Source organism: Athalia rosae, chromosome 3 (genome assembly GCF_917208135.1).
Source record: "Athalia rosae chromosome 3, iyAthRosa1.1, whole genome shotgun sequence".
In the NCBI taxonomy this organism is placed as follows: domain Eukaryota; kingdom Metazoa; phylum Arthropoda; class Insecta; order Hymenoptera; family Athaliidae; genus Athalia; species Athalia rosae.
The window spans coordinates 3,852,752-3,876,540 of record NC_064028.1 but is presented as its reverse complement, the minus strand read 5'-3'; the positions used below and the strand labels follow the sequence as shown (position 1 = coordinate 3,876,540).

Below are 23,789 nucleotides of genomic sequence, written 5' to 3'. Positions count from 1 at the left end.
AATGTCCATAAAGTATATATTTCAATTCAGTTAAATCGTCGGCTAAACGAATCACAATAATTTACCCAAAAAACCTAAACCTCAAATTTTGACAAACGCGTACGCGTTTCTTTTCCAATTTTCGATTCATTCTCCTCTAAATTTTCTAATCAACGTAACGATTTCTTCTCTCTGAACAAAGAATCGGCGATAACTACACACATAGCGGAGGTCGTTTTAAAATATCTCTCTTCGTCTTTCCTCTTCACCAGCTGTATCGAGTTCCCAGACCTTCGAAACTGGCGTGCGCCACGGCCGGTGCCTGAGAGGAATAAGCGACCGCAGGGTTGGCGTGTCCCACGTAAGCGTCCTTCGCGACGATCGGGGTGGTGAAAGCAGCCGCCGCCGCGGCCGCGGTGGTGTAGGTCAGAGACGGTGCCGAGGCGATTATTTTCGCGTCGTTGGCGTTCTGGTTCTCGGATTTCCTCACGCTGGAATAAGCGGTGTCAACGGCCTTGGTGTAGTGGGTGACGGCGTGATTTCCGTCGTCCGATTGGACGGTGCTCTCCCGGGTGGTGCCTACGGCGTGATCGGCGAAAGAGGAGCCTCGGTAGCCGGAAACTCGGTGGTTCAACGAAGGCGATGCGGCAAAAGCGAGCGGAGCTGTACCGTAGCCGGTGACCTGGGCGACGCTCCCCGGTCCCGAAGGAAAGCCGCTGGATTCACCGGTTGCGTGGACGTTGTATCCGCCCGCAGGGATCCCCTGGGAGTAGGAAACGGGGCTCCCGTTGCCGGGGTGGACATCGGATCTCGGGTGATTGGGGTAGGGCGTTTCGATGGACTTCGAATAAGCCGTTACCTGGGCAAGACCCGTGGGACTTCTCGGGAAACTCGACGGCTGCGGTGAGTTCGAGGGAGACGAGACTTCCGGCGGGCGTTGATTGGTCAGAAAATTTGCGGTGGCGAGAGCGAGGACGGCGCCGAAGACGGTGAGCTGGAAAAAAATGATTTCCGTATTTTTGTTCCCGAAACGATAGAAGGACTGACGTCGATCGGCGATTTTCACAAACCTTGAACATGTTTCCAGTTTCTGACGAGAACAATCGACTGATAATCGTAAGCGATTCGCTTCCACTTTTATACTGAACCGATCTCAAAAATGCACCCACCTCCTGCCGATATTCGCTCGGCTTTTGTTTCAGCTTGTTGCTCGACGATAAGTACCGATTGTGCAATGCAGCTTAGACTCCGCGCGTGTCACTCGATACGACGGAGATTGCTGGGGGTCTCACGTTAATGGGACCGAATTACCTGAACCGATCCGACCCGAGCTCGGATTCAATTGCGGGAGCAGAGGACATCGATTGTAATGAAAAACAACCCTCGGGAGGTCCGAAGAGGTTTTTCGGCTCCACCTGAATCGGGATACGCCGATTCCGTTGTCGGAAGCATCTCGGAATTGAATTCGATACCGTAGACCATTGTTACACCTTTGAATTTTTTATTCCAACGGAATTCACTCGGTGATACCTCATTGTACGACCGCGTACGACCTTGGGACAAAAAATCGATCCTATCACCTCATAACTGTACCGACCGTTGAAACTTGTTTCCGAGAGTCATCGTCGGATGCCGCGAACCAATGACCGAGGTCCTTTTTTTAAGCGGTCGATGATATTTGGAGAAAATTTTTGACGCACCAGGTACCGGATGAGGCTAATCGTTTCCACGAGCACTTCGCAAGTAGCTGAAACTCGAGAGGTGTCACGTAATCGCTTCGTAATCAGATCCGCCAGATTACAAATGGCGGAATAATAACGACGATCTGGCTCCGATCGTCATCGGTTCACTTTTCCATTATAATAATGGGTTTCGAACGAGGCTAATGCATCGTCGATGATGAGATATTAAGTACGAGCGTTATCGGTGAATACGGAATGGCTGTCGCCACTTTTTAAAATCGCACGTTCCCCTTGTCACGGGTTCGTCGATTGATTCGATCGCGCTAAATTTCAAGAGTGGATGAATGAATAACGGGGGAGGCATCGTGTCATAATATAGTATTCGCTATCGGATCTCAGCGGCGACAGATAAAATCGTATCGTTATTGCCTCGATAATGTCCCTCGAGTATTTCGAAGCGTTTACGGCGATCCGCTTATCTCCGATCGTTCACACGAAATTCCCTTCGGAGAATATTCGTCGTGCCTCTCAGCGCCCGAGGTTCGAACTTCGTATAAATATAATCCCAGGTATCCGCCGTTGTCGACGGATCATTTCAACGAGAACTTTCGAAGGGTAGTCGGCGAGGAGAAGCTATGAAGAGACGTTTCGCGTGGGGCGCGATCGTTTTCCTATTTTTCCAACTCGGGCTCCGAACGGCATTCGCACGGGAGTCTCTACTGGGGAGAAGCCTCGACGACGCCGAGGAGCTGAGGTACGATTGGAAGTCCTTGCTCCGCGAAATGGAGATAAAAAACTCGGGGAACCACAAAATAAACGTCGTCCTCTCGAGCAGCGGATGCTCGACGTGTCGGCGAGTCCTCGGCGTTCTAATGAACGAGTCGAGACACTCGTTTCTGACGGTCGGTACGGGTGTCGCGGAGAAATTCGCACCGGAGAACGAAAGCAGTTTCAATCCCGAGGTGGGCTATTACAAGTTCGTTTTGATTCTCACGAAACGATTGGACGAGTTTTCCGCTCACTTCGTTAAGCTGAGGGAGAAATTTTCGTGGAACCCGAGAGCCCGGCATCTGATATTCGCCGTTGAAAAACCGGACGAATCGCAGATGGAAAGAGTGTTCGCCGAATTTTGGAAACGACAGGTTCTCAACGCAGCTCTGATCGTTCGCAACAGCGACGAGGCATTCACCTACAATCCCTACTTGAGGAAGCCCCGCGAAACGGTCGAGAAGGTCGGCTGGTCGCGAATGTTCTACAAAAAATTGCGAAACATGAACGGACATCCGATACGCGTCAAGTTCGTTCCGTACTCCTACGACGACCACGCGGTCTGGGTACCGGAAACCGGAACTCACAGAATGCTGGGATCGAATTTCGAATTCTCCGAGGCATTCTTCTACAGCGTGAACGCCACGTCGCGTTACGTCAATCTGGAGAGCGACGGAATAACGGTGTACGCCAACTACAGCTGGCGCATGATGCGCTGGTTGGATCGAACCTTCGATACCTTCGAATTGTGGCTGAACGTCGTCCCGAACAGTTTGGGTTTTCCGATACGCACCGAACTGGGCTATCCGGTTGGTAGGGACGACCTTTGCATTTTGGTACGTAAAAGCGGCATTAAAACACCGAGTATTTTCGGTATATACGACAACGTCACGTGGATCTGCACGGCCGCCGGTCTGTTGACCTTCGCCCTCTACTCCCACGTATTTTACAAATTGCGAAACATAAACGACAACGCACTTCTGAGAACCTTCGGGATTTTTTTGGGTAAAAATTTGGCACCCAGGCACCACGGACTATTGGAGAAAAGCCTGTTTCTCGTATTGACCGTATGGTCGTTGCTGATTCTCAGCGCTTATCAGGGCGCCCTTTACACGGCTCTGGCCACCGAGACCTATTACCCCGAGATCGACACGCTGCGCGACTTGTACGCGAAGGTGAAAACCGTCCGCACCTACAAAAACGTCGCCACCTTCTTCCGCACGAGCGCCGAATCCGGCGTCAAGGTGATCCCCTTCACGAACTTCGTCGAAGAAATGCGAATTCACAGAGACGAGGCGTTCGCGTTTCCTTGCATAATCGCTCACTTCGTCGTCAAGTGGAAGGTACTTTCCGAGAACGGGCAGCCCCTTTACCACGTGGTGGCTGACTACGCTCTGCCGGGTTTACTGGGGCAGACGTTCCCCTACGGTTCGCCGTACCTCGAAAAACTCGACGAGGTGATTCGCGCGTGTCAAGAAGCTGGCTTGCAGGACTATTGGGACAACGAGGCCCATTTCTACGCCCTCTTGAAGGAGATCGTTATTCCAAACATCACCGAAAGATCGCCGAAAAAATTGTCGATGAACACGCAACTCACGGCTTTCTACATTCTGATAGCCGGATTGCTGATCAGCACCGTCTGCTACGCTCTGGAAATCTACTATCACGAAAACGTGGAGAAGAAGAAGAAACGAACGGAGTCGTAAAAAGTGCAATATCCGAGAGCGATCGATCCCAAAAATGTCTTAAAATGAGTGCATACTATTTACTGGTATATCATGTTTTATTCGGGGCTAACAATAAGTATCACTAGTAATTTAAACTCAATGATGGTAAGCGTAGGCGGGAGCAGAGTAGGTCACGTGAGCTGACGGAGCGGCGTACGCGGAGTAAGTAAGAGGAGCTGGATGAGCGACAGCTGGAGCCGAGTAGGTGTAATGGGCAGCTGGAGCGGCGGCGTAGGCAAGGGGAGCGTGAGCAACTGGGGCGGCGTAGCTGACGTGAGCAGCTGGTGCGGCGTAGTGGACGGGGGCGGCGTACTTGGCGACGACCGGGGCGGCGGCGTATTTGGCGACAACGGGGGCGGCGGCGACGGTTTTGATCGCTACACCGGCGGGTTCCTTGTGGACGACGGCGTTGAATCCGTTGACGGGATCGGCGGTGTAGTCGACGGTACGACGACTTCCGTCGGCTTCGACGAGGGAGTAGCTACCCTGCACCACGTCACCGTCGCGGGTTTCGTGCTGTTGCTTGTTGTCGCCGGTGATCGAGTCCTGGACGTCGTAGGCGTAGCTGTACTGGGGATGGGGGTCGTAGTCGGCGTCGACGGTCTTGGTCACGACGGTCTTCGCGATGGGGGCGGCGTAGGCCACGGGGGCGGCGTGAGCGTAAGCCGGAGCCGCGGCGTAGGCCAGAGGCGCTGGAATTGCTCCGGCGTTGGCGGCAGCGACGAGGGCAGCGAAGGCGATGAGCTGAAATAATAAAGATTGATATAAAAAAATTTCTACCGTGGACAGGTTATTTTTTTTAAAGCGATCGTGGGCTTTGACGATGTAGTGTTCAAAATTTTCTCAAAGCTCGTCCGAACGAAGGTCGTTCGACGGGATTTTTGACTAACTGTTGGAAATTTTGGATAAATTTCACTTCGGTAATTTCGGTGATGATCGGGTGGTGAAATTTAATCCTGCAACGGCGATCGGGTGAAAGATCGAACGGGTTTCGGGTAGCCGATCGACCGACTCGTGCGCCGATGACTGGGTTAAAATTGGCGAATAAAAAGCGCGTCGATCCGTCGATCAAAAACTCACCTTGAATGCCATGGTTGTCGTGTCTTGTGGATGACTGATACCGTCCAGATCGGTGAGAAGCCTTTTATACCATTGTGCCGGGGGAATTCTCACAGAGCGAGGCCGCGCCCCTTGCAAACATTCACCCAAAACCGCGCGTCTTTCTCCTTCTCTTTTCCTTTTCTTCCTTCAGATTTTTCCCCTCCATCATTCCTCCTCTTCTCCTCCACGGTCGTCCGTGGACCACGTGAAATGACGTCGGGTAGTGCGGACGCAATGCAAGTTAGTATGGCGGTTCGTTGATTGATCATTCGAATATTCGATTGTCCCAAGTTCCCCACGATCGTCAAACTCGATCGATTCTCATTCAAATTCGTACCCTCGGTATATCCATGTATGCGTTCCGTAATTTGGGTCGATTTATAAATCGACGCAAAAATTATTCAACGACGACCCATTCGCCTCGTAAATTTTGCCTATCAATCAGGCTGGCCGATGATCTTACGTAAAAATTGTTGACAGTCGGCTCCAAACTGGTGTAGAGAAGAGCTGATCGAGAGCATCACGAGTTTGCTTTACGTAACTGTCGACTCTACGCTGTGAAGAATTTTTTTTACTTCTTTCTCCCGTTTTTTGCACGCTGGAAAATTATACGTCCTACAATCGAGTAAGATGCTATGGAAAAAAGAAGAAATAAAAATGTCAGTTCGGAGGGAATGGAGAAAAATCCAGAATCGAGATAAAAAGGTGATTATGCCTTGATAAAAAAGTGGGAAACTTGAACCTGACGAATTTGACTGACAATCATCGAAGCGTTCGCGATTTTTATCGCCTCAGGCAAAACCAGATCGCCGTTTATATACCGAAAGCGAAACCTCCGTTAAAAAAAAGTGAGTAGCCTTATTCTGCAGATTGTAAGTCGTGTATGCACAATTTGAAAATTTGATCATCCTACCCGTCAAACGAAGGTGTAACGCCACGCAACTCGATCACTAGATTTCGTTAAAAATGCGTCATTATTTTTCTCTTTTTCTTTCTTCTTCGATAAGCATAAAATATCAGATCCATGTATTCTTATCTCGTCGATTTTTCCGAATTTTCCAAAGTAGCCGCGCCAAGAAATAAATTTCTTCATTTCGTTTTTAGAGCAGCCCGCAGGCAGCAGATGGCTTCTAAGTAGTCGCAGTCGACGAGCAGACAGCCGGGCCGGCCCATTCATAGGCGAGACTACTCGCTGGTCAACCGAGTAAAGTTCCTCCAGACCACGCGTCGATTCTGTCGGGAAATTCTAGCACGTGGTGAGAAAAATAAAGTGCGGATCACACCCCTCTGGTTATACCGACCATTGTTCTGGCGATAAACGATTGAAACGTCATCGCTGACAATCAATTACATTGGAAATAAATAATAATCGATTCGTCGACGATAATAACTAGGATGTGGAGATCACGGCAACAGATAAATATACTGCAATTATCAAGGAACATGCTAATTCACGTTTCAGTTGTACAGCTCGGATATAAATGACTAAAACTGCAATCTATGAGCGAAAAGGAAAGAAAAAAAGATGGAAAAATGAAGAGAATTTTTATATCGAATATTCGCTAACTTCGGTGATCGGTAAATAATTTTATTTCGCATTTTAAAAGGATAATTCGTATTAACGGTTGATCGTGCGTTACGTGGGATGCTATGTATCGTACACGTAATCTTAATCTCGTTCGTTGATTTATGCGACGAGAAGCTGTCGCCATGATTGCGAAATTATGTCTCTCGATTTATAGTGGGTATTGTAGATGTACGTGTACGAGAGATCGGTAGAATTTTATATTGTTCGTAAACCGGTGTATGTGGATCGAGAAAGGTTCCCCGGGTACTCGTGTTTGAGCGCGTGTGCGTCACTCGGCACGTATACGTTCGCGCGTGTTTTTAACGGCGTTAAAAGTGAGACGGCGAACGTCGAGTTGCATAATACACAACCGTATTATAATTCGTGTGCGAATAACATTGAACCAGTGAATTGCAGAAAGTGATACGATAATTTATGCCCCCGTTTCGATCGACTGACATTGATCGCCGTCGCTTTTACTTGTTACATCTTTCTCCGCGGAACGCATCTGCGTCGTCCGATTCCAATTAATATTACGGCGCGTCCGCGACGCCGAAAACTGACTCGGACGTTCCCTCGCCGGGCTACCGGTCGAAGGTCGTATTAAACAAACAAAAAAAAAACAATCGAAAAACAACGAACTACAGGTTACTCGATCAATTTTATTTCTCTTCTCATTGTAAGAAAAAGCGCTGAGCTTATAACAGAATTACATAATTATATCGCGTATCCAGCGGCGGCGTAGGTCAGTGGGGCGGTAAGCCTGGCAACGGTTGGCGCGGCGGCAACACCCACGGGACTTCCGACTTTGGCGACAGGTGGAAATCCAAACGGGGCGCTGTAGGCCAGCTGGGCAGCGACGGGTGCGGTGTAGGCGAGGGGCGCGGGGGCGAAGACCGGCGACGCCCTAGCGACGATCGGCGCCGAAGCCAACGGGGCAACCGGCGCTGAAACGAAGGGCGCCGCGCCCCTTGCGACGACGGGCGCGGCCGCCACGGGAGCGGCAGCCACGAGCGGAGATGCTTTCGCGATAACCGCAGCTGGAGCGGCAGCGACGACGGGCGACGCTCTGGCGACGACGGGAGCCACCGCGAGGGCGGCCGAAGGTTCCCGGCTCACTACGGCGTTGAATCCGTTGACGGGGTCGGCCGTGTAGTCGACGATGCGACGGACGCCGTCGGGTTCTATGAGGGAGTAGCTGCCCTGAACGATGTCGCCGTTCCTCGTTTCGTACTGGGCTTTGGAGTCGCCGGTGAGGGAGTCCTGGACGTCGTAGGCGAAGGAGTATTGGGGCGCCGGGTCGAAGTCCTCGATTCTCGCAAGCGCCGGTCCCGCAGGAGCGACGGGAATCACTCCGGCGTTGACGGCTGCCGCTAGGGCGAAGAATAGACCGAACTGTGAAGCAAAAAATACGAGGTATCGTTAGTAGGAAAATTGAACGATTTGAGAACGGCGGGATTTTATGTGGGGCACTTTGGACGCGGACTAAAATCGCGGTCTACCACCGTTAGTATCCAGGTGCGTTATCGAGTTATTTTTTTTTCCGAAAAATTCACTTCACTGGCGTTAATTGTCGATTTCTTTGGGTTCGTTTTTATTCGTTTCGGAAATGGTCGTACCTTGTGGAACATGGTTGCGTTGCACGGATCAACTGCTGGTCATCGACTGATGTCGTGTCGTCTTCAGGTTCTTCTTTATATCGTAGCTCGTATGACCCCACCCTCCTTTTTCTACGACAATTGTCGATACAAACGTGGCTATTGCGCGTCTGATCCACTGACCAAGTCCCGATGGTTGAGCAATTTGATTAGTATTTCAAGTCGGGCATATGAGACGACCGAATACCAATGCTTCGAAATTCGATTAAGAGGGACACTGGGAATGGCCCGCAAGCTTCGCTGACTAGAATAACATCGGGACTCTAAGCTTTCTCGCGTTATTCAACGAAACGGTGAATCTTTCGCAAATCTACGCCGAAATTCCCTTTTTTATCGCGATCCACCCACCCCGTCGCATTTCTATCAAACCGATCTTCGAAGGTGGACAGGTATACCATCTTCGTCAAGAATTTTTTTTCGATTCATCGAATAATCGTCACTTTGAAACGCATTTTTTGGTACGAAGAACTTTGAAATTTTAGACGAGTAAATGCGATTCGACGTGTAATTGGTAAAGCAGAACAGTGTAACGAGGTGGGTAAACCTAGTTATAAAAATGATAAAAGTACGCGAAACAGGAGTGAGAGAGAAACGCCAGATGCGGTATCATAACTAGGAGACTGTAACGATAAGTGGAATGGTGAAGAGAGATGGAAAAAAGACGTCGGTTATTGCGGAGCTGTGAAAGAAAGAAATGAATAAATGTAAAGTGTTCTGCGAGGTGTTACGAATGCAGAATAAAGGATTTCAGTTGGTCAATTTTCAGCAAGGCCGTACGTGCCGGCAAATATTGATGCAAGCGCGTTCGATTGGGTTCGATGAATATTTTCACGATATGGACAGTCTCGTTAGAATTATCGCATTGTACGTACACACGTATTCGCATCAACGTAATAGCGAATCGAGACCTGCCAAGAAAAAAAGGTGTCGCCTTTCTTTGCTGGCAATTTGACAGATCCTTGTTTTTTTCATTTTTTTTTTTTTTTTTTTTTTTTTTTTCATCGAATATCAAACACCTGATTTCGATTGCATTGGACATTCCGAAGAAACGAAACAACTCTCGAAGTCGCTGAAAAATCTCAACCACATCTGCGAAAAACTTTTGAAAATATTCGAATGTTGTCTGCTCCTTAAATTTTTGGAAAAAAAATAACGTGCCTCTGGTTTTTGGCTGCACAACGTCGCTGCGAGTTAAAATCTTCGAAGCATCAAACTCCTCGATGATAAATTGCTCGAGTCATTCAACGGTTGCGACAGAAATTCGCTGATTCTCCATAAAAAGTAAACACTTTCAGGTTTTGAACCGAAATGGCAGCCGGCCAGGGAACCAAGTGTTTGAAAAAAGAAGGAGAAGCACAAGAAATGCGCAAATCGAATAATCGTCACCTAATGGGAATTCCCATGATCGGTGCAGCTGCGTAATTGATTAATAAATATTTCAACGTCCGATTAAATTGATTACGTCGATTCGTAGCATGCATAGAAAAAAAACAGGAAACGTACAATTGTTTCGAAAAGCTGAAGCGATTTCACTTTTCGCGTGCATCTGACTCGGTTATGAGTCTTTTGACTATTATAATGCGACGTTTACAATGACAATGATAACGAAGAGAAGAAAAAAAAAAAACCCACGTCAGACTCGGGCTAATCCGAATTCGATTCACGATTATTCTACGAACCTCAAGTTATACGTACGACTGTCCGCTTCTGTCTCACCGACTTATGCAACGGACCAGATTCACTAGTCAAAACTATCGTACTGTAGGCGAACGAGCTAACCACGAGACTCGTCGGTTCCTGGGTGTGGCTTGTGCCGATTGGAAGCACGAGCCAAAATATACAATGGTAAAATAACGAATTATCTGAACCGCCGATCTTTTACGAATGAGGTATGCAATTCGGTGAATGTGCGGGGGATCTCGGCTGTCCCTATCTCACGTTCCGGGTACATCGATTTCTAGTGGGTACCCACCGTCATTTACTTTTTCTCTCGAGAATCCACCCAAAGAAACGAGTCCCAATGTACAACGGACCTGTGGGCGTATCGAAAGTATTCGTTACTAATTAGGGTGCGCGGAATTTTTTTCATCTAACGATACCGTTCGTTCGTCTGTACGACCGGCACTCGTGATTAATTGTCGCAGATAACGGTCGTCACAAGTACGCGATGAAAGTCGAAAGTCCCTCGAATCGCAAACCATTACAACAACAATCGACGACAGATTAAAAAGCGTTCGATTAAAACAGGCTTACAAATCGTTTATTCATATGTATATTATATTACAAAGTTTCAAAAAAAAAAAACATCGTCGCAGAATCGGCGTCCCATGTCAGCTCCACTGAATCACAACGCGGCCGGGGCGTAGGTGAGTCCGGCTGCCGGGGCAGCGTAAGCAAAAGGTGACGAGTAGGTAGCGGTGTACGCCGAATACGCCGGATAAGCCGGGTAAGCCAGCGCCGCAGCTTTGGCCACGGGCGCCGTGGCGACCGGTCCGACGAAGCGCTGGTAGGTATTGGCAGCGATTGCGGCCGGGGCGGCGTAAGCCGCGTAGGTCAGCGGGGCGGCAACCGCCCTGACGGGCGTCGGGGGCGCCGGGCCGCCGGATTTCAGGGGTCCGGAGCGCGCCTCGACGACCTCGACGTCCGAATCCGGACCGGACGACGGAATGACCGGAGCGGCGGGGGCGGCCGGGGCCACCGGAACGGCGGCCGCCGCCGGGGCGACGGCCACCGCGGCCAGGGCGGGCTCCCGGCTGACGACGGCGTTGAATCCGTTGACGGGGTCGGCGGTGTAGTCGACGATGCGACGGACGCCGTCGGGTTCTATGAGGGAGTATCTGCCCTGGACTACGTCTCCGTTGCGGGTCTCGTACTGGGCCTTGGAGTCGCCGGTGAGAGAGTCCTGGACGTCGTAGGCGAAGGAGTATTGGGGCGCGGAGTCGAAATCTTCGAGTTTTGCCAAAACCGGAGCCGGGGCAGCGACGACCGGCGCCGCTGGAACGACTACCCCTGCGTTAGCGAAGGTCGCCACCGACGCCACAGCCAGGAGGGAGATGAGCTGAAACGAGGTAAGAAAGGCGGATCACAGCTGGAGATTCGGTCCACGACGGTCGGGTCTTGTACACTCCTTGAAAATGGTTTGCGTTGTTCATTTGTGCGACAGAAGTGTGTAGAACCAAACTTCCATTTTTGATGCTCGTGTAACAGTTTGTAACGCGACGTAATACAACCTCGTTGGGAACATCGTTACGCGATCACACGTACCGACTGACGTACGTATGATTTACATGGACGTGTGAATAAAAGGACGCTCATAGAATACGTTTCGGTGTCGCAATGCGTGCGGAGTGAAATTGCAAGAAACTTCGATCGCCCCCGCGGATATCATCATCCGACTCTACTGTCGCGAGAAAATTTTGCGTTCCGATCGAATCTCGTCTTTTTTTTTGAGTAAAAAACGAACGGTCATTCGGTTATCATGAAATCCCAAGTTCGGTCGTTGTTCTCGAAGGTTTTCGAAATTTGTGGGGATCCTTGACGGGATCCGCTTGGTATTCGCGGTTCGTGAAAACTCACCTTGCAAGCCATGTTTGTTGTGAGAAGATCGGCGAACAAAACACTGATGTCTTGGGGTGAGATCGTACGGGTTTATATAGTTGCGATGCGCCTCGACGCCTGCATAGTTCGCCCCCACTTCGAGCAGAGTTCACGGTGACCTCCCGATGTCCTATCGTCTCCGTCTTTCTTCATATCAGTGGCTTAACCGTACGTCGTACACCGGGTCTTACGGACATCAACGTCGCGGCCGCTACGCGACCGGTGAATCAATTCGATCGTTGCGAAGATGCAAATCGCGAGAGATTATAACGCGATGCCCGGGGCGCGCTGAGGTTTGTCTGTTTTTTTTTGTTTTTTTCATATCGATTTCCGAATTTGACGTCTGCCGAGGACGTTCGAAACGGACGTTGGATCGTCGAGGGTGAGGAAAAAAAGAAGAATTTCGAGCATTTTCTTCTTCTTCAAATCTTCACGATTCGATTGTCCAGGACGATGAAATTTGGACCTCCTCGAGAGCTTTCGAATTTCGCAATCCTGCGGTGATCACCGAAAAAAGACCTCTGCACCCGCCTTGCACCGAAGAATTCATAGTTTCGGCACGAACTAGACCGAGCTGTCATGCAAAATCCCTGTCAAGTTTGGCGTTATTCAAAACCACGTCATCGATGGCCGAGGCTCATACTAAACATCCTAGGTAGTCGAGCGGACTCCTGCGACTCCTGCGGCGACGCGACCACCGTCGCCTGAGCCACCGCGTGAAATTATATCGCGTTATTATACCCTTTCGCAATCCGTGATTTGTATCGTAACTCAGCGGGCCCAGGCTGCGATAAACGTCGACGAATAATTTTCGGAACTCCCCCTCACCGGCGATCCTCGCGCACCTTCGTTTCGTTTCGCAGGATCGGGGAATCGAAGTCGAGTCCTTCGAGGATTTTCCAAGATCAAAATTCGCGACTCACCTTCAGGGCTTCGCTTCAGAATCACCGTCCAAAGTTTTTCACCGTCACCGTTCGTTATCTATTTCGTTTTTGCGGGCGCCAAGGATCATCGAAGCGCGGGGTCGCTGCGCTTCGACATCTCGTACCTTGACACCTTATTTTTTACGCGTGCGAGGATAATTGCACCCGACGAGGTGATCCCAGTTTTCGATTTTTTGGAACATGGGGGTCATCGTCTCTCGTCCATTTTTTTTTTTTTTTCATTCACTTACCATTTTTCACGTTCATCGGTTTCCTTGTACCGAGTCGGTTAGATGAAGAACGCGCTTCTTCGATGGATCAAAGGAGTAGGAAGGGTAAAGCGAAAAGACGCTCGATGATCAATTTTCTACGTATCTTTATTTCGATCTTTTTCTTGCAATTTTCCAATTGGACATATTTCTATAAGTGGCAGCATTGCGAGAAATAATGGACATTGGCTCCGAACAGCGAGAAGAGCCAAGAGTTGCCAAACTTTCTTGGCGTCGATCGAGCCTCGTTCGATAGATTTTCATAATCTTGAGCAACCCAAATCGCCGCCTGGAATTGTAACTCACTCATTGTCAGTAGAATGAATTAGTTACGGCATCGAGACTCCCATTTCTACGCGACGCCTCCGTTCCTCACAGAATACAAGTACCTGCTCCCATTATAAATATAACAGCTGTGCGCCTCGCAGTCGGTCCTCCAAAATAATTTGGAAAACCAGAAAGCAATTTTCTTTGTTCTCTCTCTAATCGTAAAGGTGAAATAATGTCGAAAGTTCCGTTCGGTGGATCGCTTCGGGAAAATTAATTGTCCGCGTTTTTTTTTTCTATCGTTATTTTTTTTATTTTCGGGTCGAAAGTTTTCTGAAAATTTGGAAATTTGGTTCGGGAATCGTTCGTTCCTCATAAGGTAAAAGGTACGGTATGCAGTGAACGTTAGTAGGTTGAATTAGATAATACGTCGCGACTGTGGATTGGCTCTGGTAACAAAAGCGGCGAGTGGCGCGAATCGTCATTCGAGTCATGTACACCGAAGCCGTACTCGACCCGACTATGTGACGTGAAGTATTTATTTTCAAACGTAACGCGAAGAGCTCTTGTGGCAATAACGTTTCGAGCGAACCGCGATCGTCTGCTTTCTAATCACCGGCTCACGCGCGCGAGTTTCGTCAAAGCGGCACTTCGTTGTAATTTGTCAGGTGGACGGGCGCTGAAACGAGACCGTCGCACGAAAACGAGGGATTTTCAGCACCCGATCAGCGCTGAAAACGGGGACGTCGATTTCTCCACAACGACGCGTCGAATCGTCTTGCGAATTTCGGCGAGCGAACCGAATCGGGAATCGAGAATACTGGGCGGGATCCTCCGGACTTCGGCGGCGACATCTCCGTCGAAATACGCCGCGAAATACTCACCGACGACCCACTCTTACGAAATACGATAATTCACAACATTTTCTCTTTCGCATACGAATTATTTACTCTTCGATATAAACATGATATGTACACAGTTACAGTAACGGATTTCTAATAGTAAGCGGGCGCCGCGACGCCCGACGCCTTCCGTTAGTGATGATAGGGGTAGGCCGGCGCTGCGAACAGCGGCGCCGCTGGCACCGCGGGGGCGACGGGAGCAACGGGAACGGCCTTGACGACCGCTGGTTCCCTGTGAACCACGGCGTTGAATCCGTTGATCGGATCGGCCGTGTATTCGACGACGCGACGCGTCCCGTCGGCTTCTATGAGGCTGTAACGTCCGCTGACGACGTCGCCGTTCCTCGTCTCGTATTGGCTCTTCGCGTCCCCCGTCAAAGTGTCCTGGACGTCGTAGCCGTAGGTGTACTGGGGGTGGGGGTCGAATTCGTCGGTCCTGACGAGACGAGCCGGAGCCAGAGCAACGGGGGCAGCCGCGGGGATCACCCCGGACTCGACGACGACGATCACCGCCATGGCGAATACTAAGAACTTCGACGACATGGAAAAAATGATAATCGAAAATTAGATCGGTGCGATGAAATTCGACGTTCGTTTTGCCGAAGTCGAACGGTCGCGACTCGATTTCAGCGCTGAACTTTCAGCGGTGGAAAGAGGGACGGTCAGCCCCAAGTCGATGTAATTGCGTTGGAGTGGAAATTGAAAATTTCTTTAAAAAGTAAACGGAAGAGAGAAAATAATTATAACAATCGGCAAAATTAGCGGCATCAATTCTTGACAAAAATTGACCATGCACCGAATGAACTTTCAGTTGTTTTCGTTTCCGGCAGATAATTGGGGAAAATAATTTTTTTATAATTTTTTTACAAGGCACTTCCACTCGGTCAAAGATTTTCCATTTTCGGCTGAGGCTGTCTTTCCATTTTTCGATCGAGCTTCAGTTTTCTCATCAACGTTACTTCGGAAAATAATTAATCGTAAAATTAGAAGAGCGCTCACCTTGGTGACCATTTCAGAGGTGATATCGGTCGGGAAACTTAGCAGGAGGTACTGATGTCCGGATGATCCGGGGCTGAGGTATTTATAGTTAGCCCGACGGTGTCCCCCGGGAGTCCGAGCTGACCGGGCAACGCTCTGAATTTAACGATGCCCATTGCCACCCCACCAAAGTATAACGACTCCTCGCGAGGACTGGACAAATTTTGTCCAACTTTCGTTTGATTTCATTTCATTCAGTTTTTTTGCGGGTGGATCGCCGATGCGCTCCGCGATCTCTCGATCGACGAAGAAATTCAAAATCAACCGACTCGAAATTCTCGAAACATTTTGCCTCGTTAAAAGAAACGGATTAAAAAAGCTTCTACTTGACGTAAAAAATGGCAAAAAAAAAAATAATTATTTCGAACACCCTGGCAGCTGGATGACGTGAACCACGCGACACCGAACCGTCGACGGCGAATCGATCGGTAGCGGAGAAGCGAGCGGAGAACTTTTCATTGAATTATCACCAACTTTTTGGGTGAAAAAAAGTTGAAATACCCGGTGCCCGATGGTCCTAGGTTCGTCGTCGCTGGTACCGTGGGTCAATAATTGTCCAACCTAGCCGATGCTTTCACCGTTGCGTAAGGTCGTCCTCGTCTTTGGTAGAAGTGTAACACTTCCGTCACGGCCCGGACAACCCCTGAATACGAAACAGCGCATCACTGTCTCTCGCCGTTAGCGACTCCTACGCGATGTCGCGTACGCGTCTGATCGGCAATTAAAACGATCGACGATTCGCGTGTGCCGATCGATCGTTTCGTCGGTTTTAGCGGAGATTCCGCACCTGATAACCAGGAGTCTTGAAAAGTAGGAAAAACGATCGGGTGTGATTGGGAAGAATCGAACGATTTTATCCGCCGGCGTTCTAACAGCAATTCAATCAGTCGGCTGCGACAAGGAAGTGACGAAGTGGATCGTATATTAGCGCTGATCACGCCCGATAATTCAACTCCGCAAACAACGGCGACGATCGAATCGAATTGAAAAGTCAACTCGGAGGCGTTTCTCTCTCGCGTATATCTGTGTACGATCCGTCTCCGTTGGAGCCGATTCAGGCGAGTCATAGGCGATCGTTGATCGATATCGAGATTCGATTCGCCCCTCAGCTGGTCGGAGCTTGCGGTTCGTAGTTTTTTTTCTACGCGGAAACTCTCGGAAAGGTAAATGAAAAATCGAGAATCGTATATCGCGCGGACAACCAGGATGTGCGGTGGATATGACGTGATATGATATTCATTGAAATTCACGGTACGCCGCGGGTAGAAATTTCACATCCTGTTCGCCGACAATTAACGCTAATGAGAAATACGCATGGGCGCGGTGTGCGGCGACAGACGCAAAGCGTTTTGAAATTTTTCAAAGAGCCGATCGAGCGAAACCGTGCCCTAGGATTTTCGGAAATATCGCCGCATGCGAAATGGCGGCGAAAAATTGCAATTTATATTTGTGTCATTTTTTAACTCCTACTTTTTATTCGGGATAATTCGGTAGCGGCGCTGGTGGGGAATACAAATATGCTCATCTCCAGTTGTGAGTCATCGAGAGGAAGATCGCTTTCATCGACGGCGAAGAGGATCGGCGACCTTGGCCGTGACTGATCGCTGCGGGGCAACGATCCGATCAAAACACTCGGCTCGGGTCTCGCTCGGAGTATAAAGATGGTACCATTATCCTTGAAAGTGAGCAAACGAGTCAAGAAACTGTGTCATCTCTCACTGTTACGTAACTTGCGCAACAGTTGAGAACTTGCCGAAGGCCTTTCACCTTGACGGTCCATCCTCTCATTCTTATTTGCGTCGGAAACGTTTCGCGAGGTCTTTGAACCGAGATATGAAATTCGTATACCCACTCGTCCCGTGTTCCCTTTTATTTTTCCTCTCCTCTTCGTCATTCGCCAAAATTTCGCGGATCCGAGGTCATTCGGTGCTGAAAATCGGCGACGGTAATCAGCGCCGATGCGATATCAGGGCCCCCTTCAAAATCAACCGGATTCCGGTCTCGCGACGCGGAAATTTTTCCGCAAATTTTTCACCCGCCGTTCAATGCCCCGTAGGGTTTTTTATCGACGTACGAATAGACGCGGTAGTTTCGCATTCACGCCTGACCGACTAGCTGCGCACGGGTCAAGTTCGCATTTAACGTTCAAGTTCGCGCGAGAAACTGCAGATCAAAGTATGCGCTCGACGGTCGACGTAAGAATCGGTCTATTTTCGATTTCGCGACGCCGCGATCTCGATGGATCTTCTTTATTGTTTCTTTTTTTTAATTTCGATCGCTTCGTCCAACCGGCGATGCCGATCGCGCCAGATTTCGCGTTCGTCAAACGTTCGGTGTTTCTCTTTGCCCGGCGGTGTTACGAAATTACGCAACACCTGTGCTGCCTATGCACCGTACGAAACGTGGACCGCTGCCACGCCTATAGAGTAATATTTTTAGTGAGCGTATCTCGTTCACCGATTACCGCCGCGTTGAAAATTTTTTTATGTAACTACGAGCCACATAATTGTCGGGCGTGATCTAATTACTCCTGATATTTGACGCTGAAACCCAGTTTGCCGAAATTTCGAACGCTGAAAGTCCGCAATTTCGCTCAGGGTTAAACTGCGCTGACCTTTGTTCCGAAAAGCTCTCGCTCGGTCGAATTTCGAATTTCGCTCGGGTCTCGTTTTCTCCCTTATCTTCGCGACGACGCGAATCGCTCGTAACCCTGGGTGATAATAAAATAATGTACCTAAGTTACGCAACGTGGGATAAGAATCTAAATCCACATCCAATGCTCGAGGCGTTATTTTGCGATTTAATTTATTACCCTCCAGGTATTACTCTCGTATCGACTGATTGCTAATATCGCCGTACAAAGAAACAAAATGAACGGCACATCGCTCCCGACAATCACCACTTCTCATTTCATTAACGATTCCCCCAATACCTAACGATCGTTTTTCAATACATCGAAACATGCACTAAATTTCGATTGAAATAATTATTTGCGCAGGACGAATTTTCCGACGACATATCCCATCCCAACGCCGTTGCGTCTCGCTTCTGGGCCGATCGTGATTCGATCGACGAATGAAATGAAATGCGCGGATGCGATGCCGGTTTATTGTGAAAAAATCACTACCTAACGATATCGATCCGTAAGGCAAATTATGTCGTCGGTGTGGTATATCACCCGCGGCGAGGCATCGATTAGAAATTTTCTATATTCGTCCGAGAGTGTGAGCGCAAAAATAAACCCAAGAAAGAGAAAAAAAGAAAAAAAAGAAGAAATCCTATCACGTATGCAAATGTCTTTATCCTTCGGGCTAATCTGAGACGTAATATACAAAAAATCCGACGAAGCACCCACGCGCTTATTTTTATTGATTTTTTTTTTTTACCTCTTTCGAGATACGTAGTTTGGTCAACCGAGACCACTTTCCCCGTCGCCGCTGTCATTCGCGCGAATGATATTTGGACGGAGCGAACATGTCAATTGGGTGTATGTCAAAATTTCACGTACGCGCGGTGCGTCGAGACTTTAGACGTTTTTTTTTTCATCATTTTATTAATTTTTTTTTCTCCTCAGATAATTCGCGAGTCTGCGAATAGGAAAAAAACAAAAAAAAAGGTAACGAAACGTCCGTCGACGACGACGACGGACGTTTTCTAAATTTCATTTTATCGTTGAAATAAAAAAAATACGAACCGTCACCAAAAATTACGTAAAGTACCTACGATCTATTTTTACTGCGAGTGTCACACTAGACGTCAAGTTGTCCAAACTTTCGCCTGATATTTAGCCGTCATCTTTGGATTTGGATTCGTTTTCGGGACGGTTTTTTGTTCTGCCGTTACGTTGACGAGCATCCGAACGATTCACGAGCGACGTACTTTGTCGCAACAGTTGAAACACTTCGTTTCTTTCATACGGCGGACGACCATTGATCGAGTGATTTATTTCGCCGATACTGTCAATTCCGAAAGTTTCATTTGCCGTGAATAAAATTTGCAGTGAATTTTTATTTCGAGTCGAAGAGTTCGAAGTTCGAACAGAATAGCGAAACGATATTTTCAGTGGTTCTGTAAGGATCGGTTGCAACGACGATTGAATAAAAGTAACACGAATATCCCCGGTAGATTTTTCGAACGCTTTGCTTTTCGGTTGCATAACGCTGCCGTTTCGTACCTACCTTCGAATATTTCGAACCACGCGTTTGTAACACGTGTCATAACTCGCGAGATTTTACCGTCATTGCCGAGCGCCGCTTTTGATGTAGAGCAGTTTTGATAGCCGGGAGAACGTAACGCGATTCTGTATTTGGTACGTGACTTACGTGAAGCGGGAGAATTTTCGGGGATAGAAATTCACGAGGAAATACAATAGTCCGGCCTCGGGGCAACCGAAAATAGTGAGAGCAACTGCGCTATATAAACCCCATGATCTGGAGGTAACGGCATCAGTCGTACAGCTCTTGGCACCTAACGATCATGGCATTCAAGGTGAGTTGGAATCGAAAAAAAGTGAATCGATCCACCCAGTGCATTTTCAACGCTCCCATCTCCGACTACGAGTCGGACAAAATAAACTGTGATCTGCGGATATGGATACGAAAAAGCGTTACACCCGAACCTGTGCCTCGGTTTTCGCAAAATTTCATCCGCCCTTGCCGAAGGAGCGCGCCCCCCTAATTTCCGTTCCTATTTTTCAGTTAATCGCTTTCGTCGCCTTCGTGGCCTCCGCCAGCGCCCAGATCCACTACGGTTACCAGTCCCATTCGGCTCCGGTTTACGCACACGGGGCACCCGCCGCTTACGCGCACGCCGCCCCCGTTTACGCCCACGCCGCCCCCGTGGCCAAGGCCCTCGTTAAGACCGTGGACGCCGAGTACGACCCCCATCCCCGTTACAGTTACTCGTACGACGTGCACGACGATCACACCGGGGACATCAAGAGCCAGCAGGAGAGCCGCGACGGAGACGTCGTCCACGGTAGCTACTCCCTGGTGGAGGCCGACGGCACCCGTCGTATCGTCGAGTACACCGCCGATCCCCACAACGGATTCAACGCCGTCGTCCACAAGGAGGGTGTACCCCACGCCCCCCTCGTCGCCAAATACGCGGCTGCACCCCTCGTCGCCAAATACGCACCCGCCCCCGTACACTACGCTCACGCACCCCACGCCTACTCCGGATACAGACATTAGGTATTGACACGTTGTTGTTGAATTTGAATTGTTCTTTTCTCTCCGATATGGAAGATCAATAAAACGATGTATTTTTGTTCCATTTTTTAAATTACCGTCTATTTGTTTAGTCGTTAGAAACCTGACAGTTTCGCAGCGTGACGTGTACGCTGCACGTATAGTCGATGTGATTAATTTTCTATTTTCGAAGCGCGTTCGGAGTGGATCGATTCGAAAGTGCGATAGACGGAGGCGGTTCTTCCGCCGCGGTCGCGATTTTTTCCAAAATACGTCGTACGTCGCCATTGTCACGTCGACCCCGATTTCAATCGATTTTGCGATATCACGCGTGTGCCCCGTAGTCACGACGCTCGAAGGATGAAGAAAAAAAAAAAACAAAAAGAAAAAAGAGTCAGAAACATAAACGACACTTGTCCTGTTCGCGTACACGACATTCGATTGCCCCGAGGACACGCGAGCGATGTGATCTGTCGCGCTGTAGATCGATCAATCTTATATCTATGAATTTTTTTAATCGCGTATACATGAGCCAAAAATCCACCGCAATCTCCCATCGAACCAGACTTTCGACAGAGGCGAGGAATCTACAAAATTTTTCCCAACGCCGCTCACCCTGAAAACTTCGTCTACCGATTATAGCGGGACGCAGGAATCGCCGATTATTGATATGAATCGAAAGGAATTTCACATTTCCAATGGTCGATCGAAATTGTTGGGAACCTCTGAAAACAGATTATTTTACGTCCAAGTCACAAAAAATGGGCATCAGTTATTTTTTTTTATCATCTCATAGATTCTTCGTACATTCGCTTCGATTTTACCCCTCGTCCGTAAAACTGATTTGGCGAACGATGATTTAGACTCATCTGTGTTGATTAAAAATGGCGACGATAAAAAATTTGAGGGAAGAAAATTCTCGGATCGGGCGACGCAATCCCCTCGAAGTTACGACGCGTTACGTACACGTGTTTACGTACGGTGGTTATACATGTCTCCGCGCAATTAGATTCGGTCGAGCGAACGCGTATATTACAGGCGGCGCTCGTAAGTTTCCGTAAAGGTGGATAAATAGGCGAGAGAATTTCCGTCACGTTCAGTTCAAGGGAGATCGTTGACAGAGCGTGACTCGCTAGCTCGTAATAATACCGGCAATGACATTGCGAGCCGGTTAAGTACGCACAACGGTGACCTAGACAAGGTCGAGACTTCGACTCCGGGCGGACGACTCCGAGCGGAATAACGAGAATCTCTTCGACGGATTCTAGACTCCGTCTGGACGATGGAAAAGAGGTAAGGGATCGAAGGTCCTCTGGTACGCCAAATAACGAAAAAGGTATCAAAGGTATGGTTTTCATTTCGTATCTCCCATTGAAATTGTAACTGTAAATTCGACGAATATTATGGCTAAACGTGAGATGGCATTTCATTTTATTTTCTCAAAATGTTCGCTCTATTTCTTGCGTTTTTGTGAGCGTGTGGTAAATTTCATTTACCTAAACCCAACGAGATAATGCTCCGATTCGGAGTCACGAAAAGAGCCAATATTATACTTCATCTTATTATCTCACGCCGAAAGTTGGAGAGCAGAAATATTATAAGTTTATAACGTAGGTATATGTATATCCCATGGGTCATCCGATACGAATTATTTCTGGGAACGTCGTGCAGGTGGTAATATGATCGTAACGGTTTTGCGAGGAAGTAGCGTTTCCGCCTTGTTTGTCACGCCGAAACGTCGATGGGATTAGAATATAAATGGACTCGCATCGGTCTCTCGTGCGTGCAAAAAAATCGTAAAAAAAAAAATATGCATCTTCTATCACTTTCGAGTCCCGGACGAGTATTCGATGAGACGTAATTATGCGTTCCGTTTTATTGACGATTTGAAGAAAAAAATAAACAACGTTTATTCCAGATGCGATTTTTTCACAATTTTTTTATCATTACTTTCTACATCCCTTTCGAATTGAAAGATTTCCACAAAATCTGCAGAAAAAAAAATTCTATGAATAATGAATAAGTGATCCAAATTCAATCGTCGTAACGAATTTTGTAACCAGGGGGCACAGGGATTTTCGCAACCGGCGAAACGTATCCAAATGGTAATTTTTCCGTGCTTCGTGGTTCCGGGATTCCAGGAGCGCCGCGTTCGTAATCGTTCCGAAGATCGCTACGCATGCCGGGATGAAGCTCGCGGATATTCGATCCTGACCTCGGGTCGTATCGCTCCATATTTCGATCCGTTTGACGTCCCTCGGGTGTTTCGGCGTGCGGGACGACGGGATCGTCGCGAGTCCAGGGCGTAGCCTCCATCGGTAGGATCATCCGATCTCCCGTTGGAAGTGAATCGGAATTTCGGCCTTTGTCGCCAACAATCGCGACCTCTTCCCACGTGGATTCTTCCGGATCATCGGGGGCGATCGTGTCGAATTCCGGGATGGGATCGACACTGTGGTCGATCACGTGACGACGTCCGTCGGTTTCGATCCGGCTGTAACTTCCGTGCGACGTGAAGGGGAGTTCGCGATCCTCGTTCGTCAGGTGGGCGTAAAAACGATCTCGTCGTAACGACGGAGACGGTAGATTCATCGCCCCCGCGATAGCGAATAACGAGCACAGGAGATTCGCCCGCATCTGAGGACATGTTTTTTTTTTTTTTTTTGAGCCGTGACAAACGGATGGAAAAAGTGAAACGAAATCGGGTTAGTTCGGTGAAAGATGAAGGTATGCACGGTGTGAAACGATGAAAGATTTTTTCTGTCCGGATCCTAGACACCGTGAGATTACAGTTGTTCGATTTACCTCGGACGCCGTTTCATCCGCACGACGAATCGGAGACAAATGAAATCCTTCGGAACTCCTACGCTGCTATATATTGGCAGGATTCGGGTTCGGACATCGCCGCAGCTACGAACCAATGTAAACGATAAGCCGATCTATCCCATCTCGTTTACGCGGTTAACGACGGCGCAATAGGTCGCACAATCTATTGTGCGGTAACGCGGAACCCCACCTGATTTTTTCGTCGGCAGCTTTTCGACTGAGGAGTGTTTCGCTCCCTGTGTGTAGGTGAGTACAGAGGTGCTGAAAGAGGGGCCGAATCGGGCGTCGTCCGTTTC

General features: G+C 48.7%; 8 protein-coding genes and 1 long non-coding RNA gene across 9 annotated transcripts; 3 read left to right on the top strand and 6 right to left on the bottom strand.

The window, feature by feature from the left end:
* Positions 1-2: 2 nt before the first annotated feature.
* LOC105686628 (larval/pupal cuticle protein H1C-like) lies at positions 3-1,218 on the bottom strand. The gene is made up of 2 exons (XM_012401632.3): positions 1,050-1,218; positions 3-973 (listed from the first exon to the last, which is right to left on the bottom strand). The coding sequence occupies exons 1-2, from the start codon at positions 1,056-1,058 to the stop codon at positions 245-247; spliced, it is 738 nt and encodes a 245-aa protein (XP_012257055.2). The 5' UTR covers positions 1,059-1,218; the 3' UTR covers positions 3-244.
* A 1,051-nt stretch (positions 1,219-2,269) lies between these two features.
* LOC105686184 lies at positions 2,270-4,357 on the top strand. The gene has a single exon (XM_012400808.3). It carries the CDS (start codon positions 2,297-2,299, stop codon positions 4,133-4,135), a length of 1,839 nt encoding a protein of 612 aa, XP_012256231.3. The 5' UTR covers positions 2,270-2,296; the 3' UTR covers positions 4,136-4,357.
* On the bottom strand, positions 4,194-5,370 carry LOC105686630 (larval cuticle protein A3A-like). Its single transcript, XM_025746787.2, has 2 exons — positions 5,237-5,370; positions 4,194-4,900 (listed from the first exon to the last, which is right to left on the bottom strand). The coding sequence occupies exons 1-2, from the start codon at positions 5,246-5,248 to the stop codon at positions 4,253-4,255; spliced, it is 660 nt and encodes a 219-aa protein (XP_025602572.1). The 5' UTR covers positions 5,249-5,370; the 3' UTR covers positions 4,194-4,252.
* LOC125500167 lies at positions 4,894-7,384 on the top strand. The gene is made up of 2 exons (XR_007277378.1): positions 4,894-6,105; positions 6,362-7,384. It is a non-coding gene; the product is annotated as an uncharacterized LOC125500167 (long non-coding RNA).
* An 82-nt stretch (positions 7,385-7,466) lies between these two features.
* On the bottom strand, positions 7,467-8,580 carry LOC112694979 (larval cuticle protein A3A-like). The gene is made up of 2 exons (XM_025746786.2): positions 8,444-8,580; positions 7,467-8,219 (listed from the first exon to the last, which is right to left on the bottom strand). The coding sequence occupies exons 1-2, from the start codon at positions 8,453-8,455 to the stop codon at positions 7,542-7,544; spliced, it is 690 nt and encodes a 229-aa protein (XP_025602571.2). The 5' UTR covers positions 8,456-8,580; the 3' UTR covers positions 7,467-7,541.
* A 2,140-nt stretch (positions 8,581-10,720) lies between these two features.
* LOC105686182 (cuticle protein 19.8-like) lies at positions 10,721-12,174 on the bottom strand. Its single transcript, XM_048651720.1, has 2 exons — positions 12,059-12,174; positions 10,721-11,540 (listed from the first exon to the last, which is right to left on the bottom strand). Exons 1-2 carry the CDS (start codon positions 12,068-12,070, stop codon positions 10,827-10,829), a joined length of 726 nt encoding a protein of 241 aa, XP_048507677.1. The 5' UTR covers positions 12,071-12,174; the 3' UTR covers positions 10,721-10,826.
* Positions 12,175-14,460: 2,286 nt separating this feature from the next.
* On the bottom strand, positions 14,461-15,588 carry LOC105686181 (larval cuticle protein A2B-like). The gene is made up of 2 exons (XM_012400805.2): positions 15,440-15,588; positions 14,461-14,971 (listed from the first exon to the last, which is right to left on the bottom strand). Exons 1-2 carry the CDS (start codon positions 15,449-15,451, stop codon positions 14,573-14,575), a joined length of 411 nt encoding a protein of 136 aa, XP_012256228.2. The 5' UTR covers positions 15,452-15,588; the 3' UTR covers positions 14,461-14,572.
* Positions 15,589-19,805: 4,217 nt separating this feature from the next.
* Positions 19,806-20,761, top strand: LOC105686180 (larval cuticle protein A2B-like). The gene is made up of 2 exons (XM_012400804.3): positions 19,806-19,966; positions 20,176-20,761. Exons 1-2 carry the CDS (start codon positions 19,955-19,957, stop codon positions 20,668-20,670), a joined length of 507 nt encoding a protein of 168 aa, XP_012256227.2. The 5' UTR covers positions 19,806-19,954; the 3' UTR covers positions 20,671-20,761.
* A 1,633-nt stretch (positions 20,762-22,394) lies between these two features.
* Positions 22,395-23,613, bottom strand: LOC125500409. The gene is made up of 2 exons (XM_048653363.1): positions 23,473-23,613; positions 22,395-23,304 (listed from the first exon to the last, which is right to left on the bottom strand). Exon 2 carries the CDS (start codon positions 23,302-23,304, stop codon positions 22,702-22,704), a length of 603 nt encoding a protein of 200 aa, XP_048509320.1. The 5' UTR covers positions 23,473-23,613; the 3' UTR covers positions 22,395-22,701.
* Between the last annotated feature and the right edge of the window lie 176 nt (positions 23,614-23,789).

Excerpts from the sequence above, each read along its gene's own strand:
- LOC125500409 (XM_048653363.1), bottom strand. The coding sequence starts at position 23,304 with ATGCGGGCGAATCTCCTGTGCTCGTTATTCGCTATCGCGGGGGCGATG.
- LOC105686184 (XM_012400808.3), top strand. The coding sequence starts at position 2,297 with ATGAAGAGACGTTTCGCGTGGGGCGCGATCGTTTTCCTATTTTTCCAA.